Source organism: Drosophila santomea, chromosome 3L, assembly GCF_016746245.2.
Source record: "Drosophila santomea strain STO CAGO 1482 chromosome 3L, Prin_Dsan_1.1, whole genome shotgun sequence".
Lineage (NCBI taxonomy): Eukaryota > Metazoa > Arthropoda > Insecta > Diptera > Drosophilidae > Drosophila > Drosophila santomea.
In genome coordinates this window covers 11,223,849-11,241,519 of record NC_053018.2, presented here as the reverse complement: position 1 = coordinate 11,241,519, position 17,671 = coordinate 11,223,849, and the positions used below count along the sequence as shown (strand labels likewise).

Here is a 17,671-nt window from a genome sequence, read left to right as displayed (position 1 = left end):
TACGAAATATTCAAACACGCGATATCAAGACCATATAAACACAGACCATTGCTAACATTTTTTTGCTTAAGTAGGTTACTATGCTATATCAAAGATATTATAATATAAATACAATATTTTCATCTTTGGCTACATGGTGTAAATTCAGCTCGAGGCTTAATCATTTAAAACATTGATCCAACGAAATTCTTAACTCCATGGTGTATACCCTTCATAGCAACCCAACTCTTCCCAAAAAAAGAATGATATATGTATGTACATATATACCCATTTCTAGTCGCCTCTGTACAGAAGATCCCTTTTTGTTTATCTTTCTCTTCTGGCTGCGAAACTGGTGCTCTTTACCCCTTGCTGCTGCTGCTGCTGCTGATTTCGATTTCCAGAATCTTTGTGGTGAATTCTGCGGCACATGTTCATTTGAAATTCGAATAGGCATATACGACATGTATACACAATAATCGCCAGTCGACGTTGGATATCCATCCCGCACAGAAGCCAACACACGATGCACAGTCCTCGTCTGTGGAATATTAAGCGGGCATCGGTGCTCCTCGGCGCCGCCCTGCTGCTCTATGTGTTTGTGTTCTCCAGCGGCTATCAGAAGTACCAGATCGAGGGCATTATCAAGCGGAGCCAACCGGAAAAGGTCTGGGAGTATGTGGCGGATTTCAACAAGATGCGGCTGCTCAACCCCACCATGTAATAGAAAACCTACAATCCATAATGTTTCGCTACTATTATAAATGTTCCATCCCACGTAGCTTAAACTTCAAGATCCTAGCTGATCATGGCCACGCCCACGACTGGCGCTACACGGTGCAGTACACAGAGAGGCTATCCCATTGGCCATACTGGCTGAACACGGCCACGGCCAAGTACGTGGTCACCAAGACGATGCCCGGAGTTTCCCCAGTGGCCTATGCCATCAAGTCCACGCATGAGACCTGCTTCTTTGCCGGATTCTACTGCCGTAAGATGGCGATCAAGTGATTATGGTAGCACTCGGTAATCGTAAATGATTCTCTTTTGCAGTGCAATCACTGAGTGAATTCACATTCAGGAACTCCAATGGCGACACCTTTGCCCAGGAGAACATACAGTACCAGTGTCCGCCACTCTTGGGCGGCATGTGCCGGCGGGAACTGGAGTTCCAGCGCCAGGCGGTGATGCACAACCTAACAATAATATTCGGAAAGCAGAGAGTATAGCATTCAATTCCAAGATGAAGCTTAGATGGATAGCTTAATGGAATTGCCACAACTTAATTGACTAAAGAATCAAAAATCTGCAACACTTCGTTTTTGTGTGTAAACCATTTGTTTATTTCATGAGGATAAAAAATTACATTTTACTTGTTTCTAAAACGATGTTCTTCGTTACTTTAAAATTGTTTAATACACTTCGTAATGCGTATTGCAATAATTTAACTAAAAACACGCCTAACTACTGGCTTATATCAGGGGGCACATGTTGGGAAATGAAATGAGGAACTTTAATAACTGAAGTACCAATGATATCTACTTACAAAATACGTCTTTGAATATTGTATAACCGATGGTATACAGTGTCTTTTCAATTAAATGGTGAAGTGATCTTCAAAGTGTGCACAAAAAATAGAAATTTAACTAAATTGGCTAGTTAATGGCTCAGACGGTCTACGCTACTTGACTTTACAACCTACTAAATAGTCATTCATCCATGTTTGGATGCTGTTAACTGTTGCTTGGCTTTTGATTCCATACTATACGTTATATTTTCACGACCCACTATTTGGTTTTTTGTTTCCTTTTCAATATATAACTGAGAAATCCTATCGCGTAAATATAACTAGATCATTCAGGACGCTTCCTTGCTGAATTGGATTTTGTCATTTAAGTTTAGTATCTCCACAATTGATTGCTGTTCTAATATTATTCCTTACTTGAACAGTTCCAATCGCTTTCTTTTGCTGGGTCCCGAGCCTCCACCACTTCTCGCCGACCGCGTTTGACACGCTGCTGCACTCGTGGAAGGATTAACCGGGGTACTCGGTGCGCTGACCGACTCCACGGAGCTGGTCTGTGAGGCTCCTCCTCCGAAGACGGAGCCAAACCAGCGCGTTAGCTTAGTGGCTTGAGTGGTTTTTGCACTCTGTTTCGGCGATTTTGGGGACTTGCGCAGCGATGCGAAGATGGTGTTGCGATTGCCATTAGAAGGCTGTGTCTTCTCCTGGGTAATTCCAGAACCTATCAAGTATTTTGTGATTTTATTGGCCTGCGACGGCCTGACGGACTGTTGTTCCTGTTGCACGGGCGAGACCTCTCCGGAGGAGTTTAACCGCATGCGACTGCCAAACTGGCCGTTGTTCGTTATCTCAAAGAAGTCATCTTCCAGGAGGGTTCTTCTTCGCTGCGTAATGGTAGGCGTTGCATCATCTTTCTGGGTTAGTGGCAAGGTGGGCAAGACTTTGGGACTAGTTTTAGCCGACTCCTGCTGTTCTCGTGGCTCGAACATTTGCTCCAGGATATCCAAACAAGAACGATCTCGCTTCTTTTTCGGCGCTGGTGTATTTACTTTCGCGTGCTGCTGCTGAAACTGCTTCACCTCAGAGCCAAAGATCTTAAAGCCTTCGAAGGGCGATGAGGGTCGTGGCTGTGCCAGAGGAATCTGCGAGAGATCCGAGGATATGCTAAACAGATCTGGAGATTTGTTGGCACTCCTTTTAGCCGGTGGAAGACCCAATCCACCGCCGAAACTTGAATTGACAGGCGCCTCGGGTTTGCGTTTTCTTTTTAACGCCTTGGTGCGCCGACTCTGCGATAGATCCTGCGGCGAACTCTCATCGTGGGAGCTGTTGATCACCACCGTTTCAACGGGATCTTTGGAAAGTGGAATAGCCACGACCTCAGAGTCGTTGAGCAAGTTGTGAGTAGACGGCAAGGTTAGAAGCATAGGAGTTTGTTGGGGCGTGAAGGGCACCCGGAAAGCAGGTGACTCAATGGCATCCAAATTGTCTGGTATACGCTGAGCACATTGCATGTACTCCGAGGACAAGGAGCTGCCACTGAGAACTTGAGGAGTTGGTGGCATGGGTTTTGAATCCAGCTTAGTCTTTGACTTTTCTAAAGTTTCAGTTACCGGCTTAGATTTTCTCGGGCGTCCGGGTTTTCGTTTCGGAGTTTCTTGAGCAGGTTTGTCCACAGTCTTCGGTTCCTTTTCCTGCTCGGGTTTGGACTTTGCCTTAGGCTCCTGCTTCACTATTCGTTTGCTAGTTTTGGGCGTTTGGTTCCCCTCAGCCTTGATTCTCCTGGGCAAGCTACGCTTGGCATCATCCAGTGCGTGGTGCTTCAAGTACTTGCTGTTTATTTTTGATTCAGCGGATCGTGTCAAGCGCTGCATTCCTCTTGTAGTTGGACGACCCACATCCATTGGGCTCACCGGCCGCTTTTTCTGATATTTTCTTCTAGCTGAGGGCTCTGTCTTGGGCGTTACGATGGCAGTGGTGGCTCCAGAGGGAGGTGGTGTGCTTAGAGTATCTAGAGAGACCCTTAGAATTCGCACATTGAGTCTCCTTGTCTTGGGTGTAAAATGAACGGTAGCCGCACAAGTTCTCTTTCTTGGCGACATTGTCAACGCTTCATCATCCTCTTCGGAATCGGTGAGATCTGCTTTTTTGCTTGGCGACGATTTCTTGGTAAATTTTTTCTTTGATTTCGTCCTTGGCGATTCACTTAATATTGGCATTCGATTCGGCGGTGTATTTGGAGGAGTCACAATCTCACAATCATCGCTGGATACAACTAATACCGGATTTTCATTTGCTAGAGGCTCCACTGTTATGGGTTCATCGTCAGATTCGGAGGACTCGAATATCAGCGGTGACATTGCCACAACATCATCTACGCTATGTTCGGATAACTTATCCGATTCCTCGACGAGCACTGCTTCATTTTGCTGGGCCGGATTGTTGTCGATGGAAGCGACTGTTGAGCACACCTCTGAGCCACTTAGTGTGCTCTGGCTGTTTTTGGAGGACAACCATAGGTTCAGATTGTGCTTGTATTGCTCCGGTGCGACAAGGGGCAGCGTCTTGTCGAATTGATGGCGGAAACGACGCAGTCGAAAGTCCCTAAAAGATTATATTTTAATATGTTAGTGACTATTCTGGTCTAATGCAACAGTGAAATTAATCGAAGGATAGTAACTGGGTCACCTACTTGATATACTCGCTGAGGAATCCCCGCTGCTTGTAGTATTCCTCGAGATCTATGCGCTTGCTGAATACCTCCTTTGGATCTGGCAGGTGGAATTTTCGATCAAAGTTTGCAAAGCTTTTGTACTGATGCTCCAGTCGGCCGCCCAACCGTAAAACATTGTATAGCAACTTCACGTCGGACTGCAGAGGGAGAAGCCATAGAAAGTAAAATTATATAAACAAAATTATGAATGCATTGCCTCACCGTAATGTCAACACTGGAGATAAGAACGTTTACGCGTCCCTCGAATTGCTTCAGCAGCATGGAAGTGCAAAAGCTGTTGTTCAGTGAGTGTCCCCGATTGTCCACCATAATGTAGTCGAACTTGAGGCGACTGAGATCTCCAATGCTCCGTAGTTGGCTCCATTTCGCCAGATAAACGCTGTGCGGTGAGTCAGTGGTGTCTGTAAGGGCGGAAAGTAAGTGTTAGTGAAGTAATCATAACAATGAGATACATTTTTAGAGATTTGGTTGACAAAATAGGCTAATACAACGGATGGTTGAATTGCCTTATTACGTGATAATGTGAAATTACAATGAAACGAGTTTGGAATTAATCATAAATGTGATTCATTTACAATTTGTTTAAGTAACATTCTCTTCAAATTATCAACCGATCTACTTAGATCTATTTAATGATTACCGTGCACCCCTTGAATAATGTACACCTGGAGGTCAGTGAGGGTGTCCAAATGGAACCGCCAACCGGTGAGCAGTTGCTCATCGTTCTGCAGCACCACAAGAGTTTTCTTGGCGGGAGGCAGGGCACTGAGTAGCGCCGCCACCGTGGCGACTTTTCCAAGGCCACTCTCATCGTTCAAGATGCAGAATTCGCGCCTGGCCAGACGATCGTAGACGAAGCGCACTCCATCCAGCTGGAAGCCCTTGAGGTACTGCGTCACGTGGCTCGTGACCAGTGCCTCTGCCGAAAGCCGCAACTCCGGTGTTTGTTCGGATGCAAAGTGATACATGATCCTTTCGAGATTTCGACTCAATGGTGTGCGTGGTGCAGGGCCAAATAGATGGCCACCAGGATGTAGAAGAGCTGCAGGTACGAGAAGATCACGAACATCGAGAACGAACCAATTATCATCTTTCGCGCCGCAGACGGCCCATCAAATTCGATGTTCTCCGGATGCAGTATGTCCACCACGTTGTAGTTGTTGTTGATGATGACAGGATGTTGGATCTCGTACATGTGTTGAAACGGGTAAAACGTTTGGGTTTTCAGAGGACAGTTGTCGTTCTTTTGGGGAAATTGGGTTAAGCGTTGTTGGTCATGGCGGGGGCGCGGGAAAAGGCTTAACAATCGAACAAGAAGAAAATATTATTTTTGGCTCCAATTTTATTTCGCCATTCACACAGAACCAGCTGCGTCTAGTTGGCGCGATCAGCTGTTGCGCCCAGGTAGTGTTGGCTAACGCAATGGCTAGAAATATCCAAAACAGAAATTTCTTGCGTTAAATAGGAAAAAATAATACAAATAAAATTATAAAGTAAAATACATAAGGCGGGAAACCTCTCACGCGTAATATGTTTTTTATATAAACTCTGTTTTCTGCAAACTCAAAATTTGTTTAAGGGATTCATTTTTATAGCTAGATTTAGCTCATCACTGTTCAAACTGTTGTGATTTTCTGCGCGGCTCGTTTCGCTCGGAATTTGTTTTAAATAATTCAGACTAGACTGTCATGGCTGTTGCACAGAAGAAAAAGACTGAGGCAAAAAAGAAAAGTCATGAAAAGGGAAAACAGAAGAAGGCCAAAGTTATGCCCGCCACACCGCCAGAAAATGTAAAACAAAGAACTGTGGTCACCCCCTGGCGAGACACGTGCGTAGACCAAGTGTAACAACAAACCCACTCCGCTGATATAAACATTACATTTACAGGCTGGAATTTAAGACAACGTATAAATGGCTGTTTGGCAAATCCAACACTCCCGACACACGCCGTCGAGCACTGAGTACGATCCGCATTTGGGGCCTGCGAAGAGGAAATCTCTGCCCGGCAGCGGTTTTGGCCACATCGGTGCTGGTCCAGGCGCAACTAGAAGGCCAGGAGGGCAGCTCCAAGATACAGGACACCTATGCCAGCTCCTTTACGCGATTCTACAACTTCATGTCCTCCATTATACAGGGACACAACATGACCAGCATGTATGAAACGGCCAAGGAACTGGGCCTCCAGTCGTTCATCGTCGATCTGCGTCACTTGTGCGCCCATGGACAGGAGCTGCCGCCCGTGGAGGTGCTGAGAAGCACCTCGGTTCATTGCCTGGAGTGGCTGCGCACCTACTACTGGCTGCCACACAAGGAAAGCATGTCCAATTTGGATGCTGGAAAGCTGCACCGCAAGGACAAGATTAAGTTCGAAAAGGCAGTGACACATCTTCTGGATATCTACGATCTGACCCTGGAGTGCCATTTCAAGGGTGCGGAGAAACTAAAGGCCATCAGCAAGCTAAAATCCAGTGGAGAATTCAATAAGATTCGAGTCTACTCCTCCAGCAAGAAGGTGAAGACATCAACAGAAATCCTGAGTGCGGTGTTAGGTGACCTAAGTGCGTTGGTCAAAAGGGAATCATCATCAATGAAGGATCTGCTTGACATCTATACGAACTGCCTCCTTAAAATGGAGTACTTTCTTGGCGTTGGCCTGCAAATCGATGACAACGAGGATGTCCTCATTGCAGCCACACAAGGACTTTTCCGGTTGTTGGCTGTGCAGGGATATATCGAAAAGGTGTTTGTGGCTCTAGTTCAACTGACGGAGAACCAAAACGAGTCGGAGCACCGACGACTGGGAGCCAGCTACTGGGCAACGAAAATGGTGGAATCCTTTGGCATGCTGTTCCGTATGAAGCGCATGTACAAAGGGGAACTGGATTTGGTTAGTATAAATATGGTGTTCCTTTAAGATGACTGCTAAATGCTTTTCGATTTCCAGAACAATAAACTGAAACCAGTGGATTTTGCCACCCTAAACACGGATAAAATTTCAAAAACATTGCGCAGTCTGTTAGTACACTCAAATGTGGATCCCTCGGTTACACTTATTTTTGGAGACAATCCCAAAAAGGCGAGGTCTTTGGTTTTTGAGCGCGAGTTTATTATGCAGCGTGTTGCTCCATTTAGTAACTACTCGGCGCCCATCCTAAAAGGGTAAGCATACAATTGTTATCGCTCTTCTGGCTTGCAATAATATGATGTCCTTTTTTTTTAGATTACTACCGCTGGCAGATCCTCCCTTTACCAAGACGCAAATCGAGGATTTAACCAAACTCTGCGACACTAGACTGCAGGAATTTGAAATGGAGGGACCGATGGAAGATGATAGTTCTTCAGAGAAGAGCTACAACCTAGAATATCTGGAAAAACTTTTAGGACAAGCAGCTCAAAGCAGTGCGCAGACATCAGATTTGGGAGCTTGGAAACTAGAAAATCGTAAGTATTTGCAACTTCATTTCTGTGCTTTCAACAAAAAAGAATTGGAAATTAATTAATTGTGGCTTTTACTCTACTTTGTTATTTTCAGATAACGATTGGTCCAAATGTGCATTGGGTGTGCTGCCTTGGGCTCAATAAATATGCTCCTTAATATAAAATAAAGTAAATGATAAAAAACAGTAATAGATGCAGATTTGAATTTTCATTTGGCGCGCAGTTTATTTTCATATGACCATTTAACCATTCACACTCAGCGCAACCAATCAGCTGTGTTTGTGCTCGCAGTGAATGGCAGTCGGCATCACTGACGTCAACAATTATTGGCGATTTTGGTTTATTTTGATGTAAATAGGAATAACTTGGCGCAAATATGTTTACTTTGTGGACCCTGATTGAATCCTCACTGCTGTGCCTAAATGCAGTGTGCATTCTGCACGAGGAGCGCTTTCTTGCCAAGTGTAAGTTCTCACATAGATTTTTGGCTCCCAGTGCCACGATGTTCATCTTTTGGCACACTTTTCAGTTGGCTGGGGACGTCAGGCGGGCCAGCAGGATTTCGGAGCACCTACGGCCAAGGATCAGGTGCTAAATCTCATTCGTTCCATACGCACAGTGGCCAAGAGTGAGTACCACATTACTAAGTCTCTATTACCATGATGCACTATTATCCATTTTTTTTCAGTTCCCCTGATATTTCTTAACATAATTGCGATTATATTTAAACTATTACTTGGTTGACATAGAATCTAATGTAATAAATGTGTACCATACAGCCCTTTTAATAGAGAAGTCTTATTGTGCCACTTGACCGCCTCCTCCGGATTTTCTCTGCAGCACGCACTTAACACGATTTTCTAGGGCTATGCTGTATGCGTCCAGCTTATAGGCCGCCGCCTCCAATTTGTCTACGGTGTCGGAAATCTCATCGATCTGCTGCATCATTGGAGCTAATTGCTGGAACTTGATGCTCAATTCACTAGTCGATGTATTCAGATTCTCGGCAATCTGCCGCATGTCCTTGTACTTGGCAATCGTTGCCTTGTTCATCTCCTCCAACAGCTTGTAATCCTCCAGCGGAGCGTTTAGTTCGTGGGTTATGTACTCCTCCGTTTTGTTGAACATTTTCGTGGCCAGACGACTGAGATTGGGGTCGTGTCGCGTCAGTGCCTCGAAACTGGAGGCGCTGGACAATGTAGGTCCGTGTTGTGGGGAGTCCGGAAGAAGGTTGGACTCTTGTGCCGCAGCAGCAGCAGCGCTGGTTGAGGGCTTATCCATGGTTTTTCCAAGGAAGTTGCGATACAATTTTCCAAGTTTTCCAAAAACAAAGTAACTTTTGCAATCAGCTGATGCCCGCGTTTCGTTGGGACTGGAATTTGCAATGGGATTGTTTGACATTCGCATCGAAACGCGGGCATATTGAATTGTTAAAAAAGAAACTCGACCGTGATATACCCTGTATTTCATTCTTCTTAAACTATTTTCAAAAGACAAAATTACAGTTTAGAAGAGACTGTTCTTACAATGGATCTATAGCTCAATGCTGTACTGCATATATTTCAAAACGAATGCCTCTATTAGTTATGACTCAACAGATTATAGTTATTAGAGAAGTATATTGATAGTATAGAAAAGTGCCAAGATCTTAGAGCTTTCTAAACATATAGAGAACATAGTGTCCCCATATGTTCCCACTAATAGGTATGAAATGGCGAGCACTAAAAAGATAGACAAATTCACATTTTTTACCATAAGAGCAAGTACACATCGCTTAGATAAGGCATTAGTATGCCAAGTAGAGAACGTTAAACATGTTGAAATCCAATCAAGATCGGAAACTAAAGCACCTTTTCGACGGAAGCGATTGGAATGTCTACGAACCGAATATCCTGAATCTCGGAGTGGGTGCTCCAGGAACAGATCTCCTATCCGCCAACTGTGATAACTTCCGGACAGCCACAGATCATTGTCTCGTAAGTAAAACTCTTACGCAATCCCTCTTTATAACCACCATTATGGGTTTTTTCCTTTCAGGAACGCGAAAAGCGTGAAAACCAATCGCTGATTTTCCAATATGGACCAACAAGTGGAACATGGGAGGTGCGCCGTGAAATTTCCACCTATTTCACAGAAATGTTTCAAAGTCCCGTCAATTGGTAGTATAATGCGATCTTATTCCATATCATTTTAATATAGTGGTTTTTGTTTACAGTGAGGATTTGATAATAACCACAGGAGCAACGCAGGGCCTTCACCTTGTTTTGTCCACAATGCTGGACTTTGAGGGTTTCGTATTCGTGGATGAGTACACCTACATGATTGCGTTGGACAGCATAAAGCACTTCAGCACTCTGACCATAGTTCCCGTAAAGCTCAACGATGATGGAGTGGACCTCCGCGATCTTGAAGAGCAGGTCTTCAAACGACGCTTTCAACCGAAGAAGAAGGAGTTCTGGGGACTATACTACACCATTCCAACCTATCATAACCCCACGGGAATTCTATTCTCGCCAGGTAAGTTCCAGAATATGTTATGAACTTTAAACCTATTTTCATAATTTCATATTATTTCAATAGATGTCTGTCGTGGAATCGTGCAACTGGCTAGGAAATATGATTTCCTTGTCGTTTGCGACGATGTGTATAATATCCTTAACTATGGCGAAAAGCCCACCCACAGCCGTCTTTTGTCTTATGATGACAGAAAAGATGCCGACTTTGCAGGACATGTCATCTCCAATGGCAGTTTCTCCAAGATTCTGGGTCCTGGAGTTCGCTTGGGCTGGCTAGAACTTCCTTCACGTTTGAAACCCATTTTAGATGGCAGTGGATTTGCCAATAGCGGTGGATGTTTTAACAACTACACATCCGGAGTTGTGGGCAGTCTCTTTGAGCTCAAGTTAGCCCAAAAGCAAATAGCTGTAGCCTATGAAGCTTACAAGGAGCGCATGCTGGCCACCACACAGGTGCTTCGAGATGAGTTGCCCGCCTGCTGCAAGTTGGTCAGCCCCACGGGCGGATACTTCATCTGGGTGCGGATTCCGGATCAATTGGACTGCCGAGAGTTTCTCAAGTACTGCCTGGAGAATCATAAGATATACTTTATAGTTGGAACACGCTTCTCTGCGGATGGTCAAAGTGGCAAACAGTTCTTCCGCCTGTCCATCGCCTTCTATTCGAAGGATAAGTTGGTGGATGGAGCTAGAAGACTTTGCAATGCACTTAAGGATTTCATAGTCCAACAATAGATACCCAATGGCGTATCTTAATATGGCAAAATATTTTTATTATTGTGGTTATCTGCTATCGTACTTTAAATATGACTTAAAAAATATGTGACTGTGCACTAAACTACTTATCAAGATGTTATCTACTACATAAAGAGATATATGATATACACACGTTTGTTGTACAGATTCTTGGGCATGACGCTTAAAATATCACAAATCTGTTAAATCCTATACAAATACACAACAATTAGTTCAGAGTATAACTTTACACATGTACAGCGGATAGCTCAACTGTAACTATGTATATCCATAGTTGTATCTGCATCTTGTCATTTGTGCTGCGCTGCGAATGTTTACAGATTTCAATATCTTTCGATTGCTCATAATACTTTCGCTTGAATTGGAATGCCCGCTGGCGGATTTAGGTTCACAAATATATTATCTACTCGGAAAAGGTCAGTACGATCTCCTTGAGTGAGGTATACGTGCCGATTACCAAGCCCAGGATGCCCACAATGATTAGCACAAAGTTGCCTGCAAGGATTTCTGGTTAATAAACAGATTTTTGTGGGCATTAAATAGGCAAACTCACTTGACACCAGCCACACCTTTGAGAAGCCCTTAGTATTGTACCAATGTGTGCAGATCTGGATGAGAGCCGGAAAAGCCAGACCCAAGGCGGAGAGGCACAGAGCTCCAAACAGGGAGATGAACAGCTCCAGGTTGGGAATGGCCACTGCCAGGAGGACTGCGAATAATAAAGACAATTATGTTATATGGAATAGCCGAGGCAATGCTTTATAATCTTTAGTCTTTGATCATTTAACTGCTATCAATTATATATCGATTTAATGTATCAATCAGTCATGATCCTACTATAACTTCAACTTACAGGTGATTAGAACGAGACCAGTTCGCACGGCGTATTCCCAAAACAGGGCATTACGTTGGGAGCCCAGGCGCTTGGCCACATAATCATTCCAGGTAATATCGATGGCCACATAGCAGGCCAGTCCATGGGTAATGTAAATGGCAAAGGCCAGCATGCCCTTCACGCACATGGAAAGCCTTTAAGGAGAGCCATTTAAAAGTTAGAATCAGGATAATCAGGATATAGCTGCCAAGTTAGTAAACTTACACTTCGTGCTCCGGCATGTTTAGAGTAATGGAACCCAGCACCGCAGATCCATAGTTGAGATAGCCAAAGAGACCCATGCCCACGTAGAGGAACACAATGAGCACCATGGATACGTTGAGCACTCCACAGCTGCCACCGAACTTCTGCGGGGTCCGCATCTCATTCTCCAAGGGCAGGATGACACCGATGGCTTCCAGGGCAAACAACACAGTGCCGAAGAAGAGCGGGAAATTCGAGGGCTTGCCAAAGGCATCCTTGCCCTCGGTGGTGACTGGTTCCCGAAAGATGTAGTAGCAGATGATGCCAAAGGATACCATCGTAATGGCGTTGGCCAGCGTGGAGAACGGAGCCAGATACTTCAGATTGCGCACCCAGTTGATGAGGATCAGCGGCAGCAGAATAATGATCATGCAGAGACGCACATCGATGTTCGTGTCGGCCACTGCATCCACAATGGCCTTTATGTTGGAGGCCACGAAGACCACGTAAACGCAACAGGTGCCCAGTTGATAGATTAGCAGGAAAGTGTTAACCACTGTGCCAATGTATGGTGCGAAAATCCGGAAGCATTTCGGGCCCTCGCCCATTGCCGTCTCCGCCACCAGTGGATAATTCATGCTGGGCATCTGTCATGGAGAAATCGCCATTAATCTGGATTATATATCTTCAGGATCTGTTCGTAACCCACCTTCTTCCTGCGGCACAATTCATACTGCGCTTTGACCAGCTGGTGAATGCAGAAGGTGCAAATGAAACCAATGACAATCGTACCAATGGATCCAGTGATGTAGCCGGAGTTGCGAAAGGCATTCGGCATGGCCAGAATTCCTGTGCCCAGCGAGCCCTTTAGCAAATGGAACAGGGTCTCCGAGTTCCTATAAAATAATATATTCTATATTTTTCTATTTAATTTCTGGGATTAGCTTTCTTGCTTACGTAGTGGGATGCTCTACATCGCGATGATGGTACGGATTGTAGTCGGGATCCTTGGCCACTAAAGCCTTGTTCTTCTGACCCTTCTCCGCCAGTTCCAATTTGTCCGGATGATCGCCGACGTAGGCCGCATTGCTTTGTCCATTCTTAGTCATGACTATTAATCAGAAATATGCAATAAAATACGATTACGTTAAATGTGGTGTACATTATAAATACTTTATAAAATATTAAGTACTTTCAGCTATCAAGCCAAACTAATTGCTATTAAGCGCACTCCCTTTAGAAATAGTATTAATCAGTTACTCCCCGAAATCTACAGCATGTCTACTGTATCTGTATCTGTATCCGTTCGGCATTTGTATCTGCATTGTATCTGCATTTGCATCTGCATTTGCATCTGCATCTGCATCTGTGGCGCAACAAGTGCGTGATGTGCACGGTGCGCGTTGCTCTGAAAATAGTTTGCGCCGCTGACATATTTCTAAATTGAAAGCAGACTGCGGCAATGTCAAGTTCAGTGCCAGCGAATCATTGCCCCGATTTTCGAATACGACTGTGCCTCTGTTCCGCGTATTTCCCCTTTCGGATTTTAGGGTATTACAAGTACCTGGCATTACGGGTATCGTGCGGCGTTCTGAGACGTGCTAAAATAGAATGGAAGCGAACAACAAAGGCCAATTTTAGTGTCACTTGTCTGTAGAATCGGACTTTGTTGTCCCGCCCCTTAATGCCGCCCATGCTTAATTGGTAAATATATGTGTTCGTGTGACAACGGACAATTCGAGACTTTACGGCTTCCAGTTAAGATAATCTCATCTGCCCGAGAGATATGGAAATTTTGGCAAATTACGCCAACTTTTCCGGTTCTCAGTTGCGCGTTGCGCGTTTTACGAGCGTGTCTCTTGCAATTGCCTTGTTGATAATATCTGCAGATCAGTAGACATATAACATATGATATGCAAGCCGGGCTTCGATCCATCTGCCTTATAAAACACCCAGAGCCGGTCTATAACCTGAATGACTCTCTGCATAATCTCAAGTACGGCAGCTTTTCCGTACCGCTGATCAAAGTCTCAGATATGCGGAAGTCATTAACCGATCTAAAGGGAGCTCTTGACGTTGATTACACTAAATTGACTTTTGGGAAGACATGAGTAATAGCTGTGCATGGGAAAACTATGCAAAGTAATTTATTTATGAGTGGAATAATTGCTGCATTGCATACCTAATGATTTAATGGGAAATTCTGGGATTCATATAGCTGCTGTCGCACTATTTAGAAAATATTTGTAAAGAAAAGGTTTCAAACAATAGTATTCCTTAATGAACACAACTGGGCGTATGCGCAATGTGATATATGTAGTAAAATCTATGTTTATTGATTAATATGAACTCGAAATAAAGTTTCTACAACAAATGGCAATGGAAATTCTATGAAAAACCTATAATTTCATATTTTTTGTAGGGAAATTCTCTAGTAGTTTAGCCATTATTCAGATAACTTTCTAATAGTCTAATTCCGGCTTACGCTTTGTGAGCCCATTGTATCACCACCAAAAATAGACAAAGTCTAGACAATACGCAAAACAGAGTTCGCAGAAATAATGTCCATAATTTTTGTCAACTATGCTAAAACAAAACAAACTTATTTAGTTTGTTTTACTAATGAAGTGCAGGCGGTTTTAACTGGATTGGCATACCCGTTCGCAGCGCGGCAATAAATTAATTTTGTGACTGTGCCGATTTGCAGTTTGTCAATTTGTTTTGACTTGGCCGCAAAATGATTTCGATGGCCTTTTCCTTTCTATTGCCCCTTTCTGTTTGTTTTTCTATCATCACTCAAATGCAGCTGGCTAAAAATATATGTTTTTGAAAAACTTGCCAAGCCAAGAATTCCCCATGAATCGCTTGAATTTCAGTTTTCTGTTCACGTGAACGGCTGTGGAATATCAATTGAAAGCGGCACGCGACTCTCGCGGCTCTCTGTTTTGGTATTACTTTGTTATTTTGGCTTTTTTTTTACTTTTATTGCGCTTTTATTTACTCACTGGTGTTGTGGGCTTTTAGCCGTCTAGACTCTCGAGAGTTTAGCCAAGTTCAATGAGCCAGGCCAGTCTACTTGGCCTTAGCTGCCTCGCAGCGGAATACAAATTTCAATTGTCAGTGGATTCGGAATCTCTTGTTTCTTGGCCCAAACAACTTCTAACTGACTGGCTTCAAAAAGACGTCGGCCTTGCTCCGCTTTATTAATTCGAATTTCGAAACTGGAGTTTTCCACTATGTTTGGCCACCGACTGTCTGACAGTGAATTTTGGTATGGAAAAGTTCTTGGCAATAACCACATTCCGCCGAGCAGCTGGAAAAGTTTTGTCAGCCAACTGTTTTTGAAAGATCGCAATGTGGTAGTGCAACTGCAAGTGCCAGTTTTTAATGAAATTTTCCACGCAAGGCGATAATTAATTTTGCGTGAGAGAAAGAGAGAGGAAAACTGCTGGAGTTGAAATAATACGATTTAAGAGAGAAAATTACTACTTTGCTGATATTTCTAAAAGTGCTTACAAAATAATAAAAATGTAAAAAACTCAATACTTGTTAACTTTAAAGTTCAACAAAAATGCAAGAGTGCTTTCTGGAATGTTCCCCACAAAACTCCGTTTTTCCAACCAGTTATTTTCCTTAATGCCATTCAGTTTTTTTTTATGGCCATTTGGCCATTTCGACTAGGTAATCTTCTTCAAGAATACCCAGCTGAATAATTTTGTAATAAACAATCAGGGAATGCAAATGTCAGCGAAGTCAGTGATCTTTGTGTGTTGCCACACTTCAGCTTGACCAACTGGACGTATGAGTGATGTGGTTTATCACACTCTTATGCCGCTTATCACAAAATAAACTTGCGAATCAACGGAAAGCAGGTGGATTCATAGCTCAACATTATTTATATACTTCAAAGAAATGAAAATGTTTCACTTATGATTTTTATCTACAAGATGGCAACGACCACTGATGATCATATCTTCAGATATAGATACATATATAGTTTGATCAACAGATTGTAGTGCGTGGATCCATTTTCCCTTGAGCGTTGTGAAAGGACTTGAAATGCTAGACAGACAGTTGTATACCCATCTTATCTTAAGATGTATAAATAGAAGAAGTGTATCTAAACACTATGCAAATATTTGAAATGAGCTGAGTCTCATACCTTAAATAGCTGACAGCACTTTAAACCTTTTGCGAGCAAATTTTTGGCAACTCGATCAATAATTTACGTCAGGCATTTGATGCGCATGGCTGGCTAAATTTAACTGCAATTAATTGGGTCTTAGTTCACTTAACTTAGCTAAAGTGAACTCAACTATCTGTGCACTCATGCCCGACTTACTAATTTGCAAAAGTTGCGCTCAGCCACTTCCGCTGGCTAATTAGCCCAAAAAAATATCCAAATATAACTCTCACTTACCGATGCTAGTAAAACACAAACGCAAAAATAACTGGGATTCTATTGGTGTAATATCCAAACTGCAGCCGGTTAAAAACGTTGAATAATCGAATATGAATGCTGATAAACCTTTTAAACAACTGGCAATTAGCCGAAACACTCGTTGACAGGAGCGACGAAAAATCAAAACATAAATCTAAATCAACGCCGATCTCGTACCACCGCGCACTTGTTGTACCAGACTACAGACTATATATACTGTACACTATACACTTTACACTCAGATACTACTATTCAGATATGCCTATGCTATGGTGTAGAGTGGATATGGTCGGTGTGGTTAGATCTGCGATGTGATCGTGTTGGCCGCGCGTTAACGACTAAATCAGACCCAACGTGGGTCACCAGTTTTAAGCATCGCGCGAAACGCCGCACGATACTCATACAGCGATTTTCACACAGACGACATTCGGTGGCACACAGGGAAACTCGTCGAGTGTCGCATAATCGCATGTAAAATCGGTGGAAAGAGGGTTTTTTGGGATGGCTGAGGGATGCTGTGTCTGGGTCAGGTCTTTGTGCATCATTGTGATCTCTAAGAATCACCTGGAATTGGCAAAGATGAATCAATTGCTTTCTGCTTTTATAAAAACTAATTTATAGTATAGTTGCATCACTTCGTTACTTACATTTGCAGAGTCTTTAAGTTAGATTAGTTTGACACCACCTGTGGAGCTCAGATCCTTTACCCATTTACAGCTAAATCGATGGTTAAAGACACATACTTATTTAAACTTTATATATCCTATACAACAGATATAAAGATAGTTTACAGAAACGTTGTGTCCCTAAATTTCCAGACAGTTTGTGTTTGATCGAAGTCCTCACTAATTACTCGACCAACATGCTGCCATAATATTAATATTTGTACTAGTAATTTGGCTGAGTAACGAACTGTCTTGTTTATTTCCCCATGTATTCTAACCTAGGTGCTACTACTTTCGAATAGAAAACCAATAAAACCTATATCTTAGAACGCCTTATCGCCTAACCCTTGGATGGAAGCCAGATGCCTTTGGTGGGAATCGGGTGGAATCTGCGCTTCCTTAACCAGCTTTCCCTGTGCCCAAACATCGTCTGTTAACCGTTTTTGAGCGCTTTATGATTGTCACTCGACGTGTTTCTCATGTAACCATCACCTTCGAGATGCTCCTTTCTGTCTCAAAACCCCCCCCCCCCCGCCCGC

At 43.4% G+C, this 17,671-nt stretch overlaps 8 protein-coding genes across 8 annotated transcripts; 4 read left to right on the top strand and 4 right to left on the bottom strand.

Annotated features, from left to right (window-relative positions):
- The first annotated feature begins 392 nt into the window (after positions 1–392).
- LOC120449546 lies at positions 393–1,291 on the top strand. The gene is made up of 3 exons (XM_039632073.2): positions 393–699; positions 762–970; positions 1,033–1,291. The coding sequence occupies exons 1-3, from the start codon at positions 506–508 to the stop codon at positions 1,206–1,208; spliced, it is 579 nt and encodes a 192-aa protein (XP_039488007.1). The 5' UTR covers positions 393–505; the 3' UTR covers positions 1,209–1,291.
- A 223-nt stretch (positions 1,292–1,514) lies between these two features.
- On the bottom strand, positions 1,515–5,206 carry LOC120449540 (protein suppressor of underreplication). The gene is made up of 4 exons (XM_039632062.2): positions 4,879–5,206; positions 4,440–4,639; positions 4,197–4,375; positions 1,515–4,108 (listed from the first exon to the last, which is right to left on the bottom strand). The coding sequence occupies exons 1-4, from the start codon at positions 5,204–5,206 to the stop codon at positions 1,918–1,920; spliced, it is 2,898 nt and encodes a 965-aa protein (XP_039487996.1). The 3' UTR covers positions 1,515–1,917.
- A 20-nt stretch (positions 5,207–5,226) lies between these two features.
- On the bottom strand, positions 5,227–5,616 carry LOC120449548. The gene has a single exon (XM_039632075.2). The coding sequence runs from the start codon at positions 5,431–5,433 to the stop codon at positions 5,227–5,229; it is 207 nt and encodes a 68-aa protein (XP_039488009.1). The 5' UTR covers positions 5,434–5,616.
- A 228-nt stretch (positions 5,617–5,844) lies between these two features.
- Positions 5,845–7,865, top strand: LOC120449541. The gene is made up of 5 exons (XM_039632064.2): positions 5,845–6,066; positions 6,126–7,125; positions 7,183–7,397; positions 7,459–7,679; positions 7,771–7,865. The coding sequence occupies exons 1-5, from the start codon at positions 5,927–5,929 to the stop codon at positions 7,818–7,820; spliced, it is 1,626 nt and encodes a 541-aa protein (XP_039487998.1). The 5' UTR covers positions 5,845–5,926; the 3' UTR covers positions 7,821–7,865.
- An 88-nt stretch (positions 7,866–7,953) lies between these two features.
- On the top strand, positions 7,954–8,464 carry LOC120449547 (immediate early response 3-interacting protein 1). The gene is made up of 3 exons (XM_039632074.2): positions 7,954–8,140; positions 8,206–8,304; positions 8,365–8,464. Exons 1-3 carry the CDS (start codon positions 8,053–8,055, stop codon positions 8,418–8,420), a joined length of 243 nt encoding a protein of 80 aa, XP_039488008.1. The 5' UTR covers positions 7,954–8,052; the 3' UTR covers positions 8,421–8,464.
- Positions 8,376–9,066, bottom strand: LOC120449545 (biogenesis of lysosome-related organelles complex 1 subunit 2). Its single transcript, XM_039632072.1, has one exon. The coding sequence runs from the start codon at positions 8,955–8,957 to the stop codon at positions 8,475–8,477; it is 483 nt and encodes a 160-aa protein (XP_039488006.1). The 5' UTR covers positions 8,958–9,066; the 3' UTR covers positions 8,376–8,474.
- Positions 9,067–9,372: 306 nt separating this feature from the next.
- On the top strand, positions 9,373–10,939 carry LOC120449544 (2-aminoadipate transaminase). Its single transcript, XM_039632070.2, has 4 exons — positions 9,373–9,652; positions 9,714–9,835; positions 9,892–10,193; positions 10,257–10,939. Exons 1-4 carry the CDS (start codon positions 9,491–9,493, stop codon positions 10,925–10,927), a joined length of 1,257 nt encoding a protein of 418 aa, XP_039488004.1. The 5' UTR covers positions 9,373–9,490; the 3' UTR covers positions 10,928–10,939.
- A 1-nt stretch (position 10,940) lies between these two features.
- Positions 10,941–16,793, bottom strand: LOC120449543 (proton-coupled amino acid transporter-like protein CG1139). The gene is made up of 7 exons (XM_039632069.1): positions 16,447–16,793; positions 12,984–13,137; positions 12,736–12,922; positions 12,048–12,673; positions 11,802–11,977; positions 11,502–11,657; positions 10,941–11,443 (listed from the first exon to the last, which is right to left on the bottom strand). The coding sequence occupies exons 2-7, from the start codon at positions 13,133–13,135 to the stop codon at positions 11,352–11,354; spliced, it is 1,389 nt and encodes a 462-aa protein (XP_039488003.1). The 5' UTR covers positions 13,136–13,137; positions 16,447–16,793; the 3' UTR covers positions 10,941–11,351.
- Between the last annotated feature and the right edge of the window lie 878 nt (positions 16,794–17,671).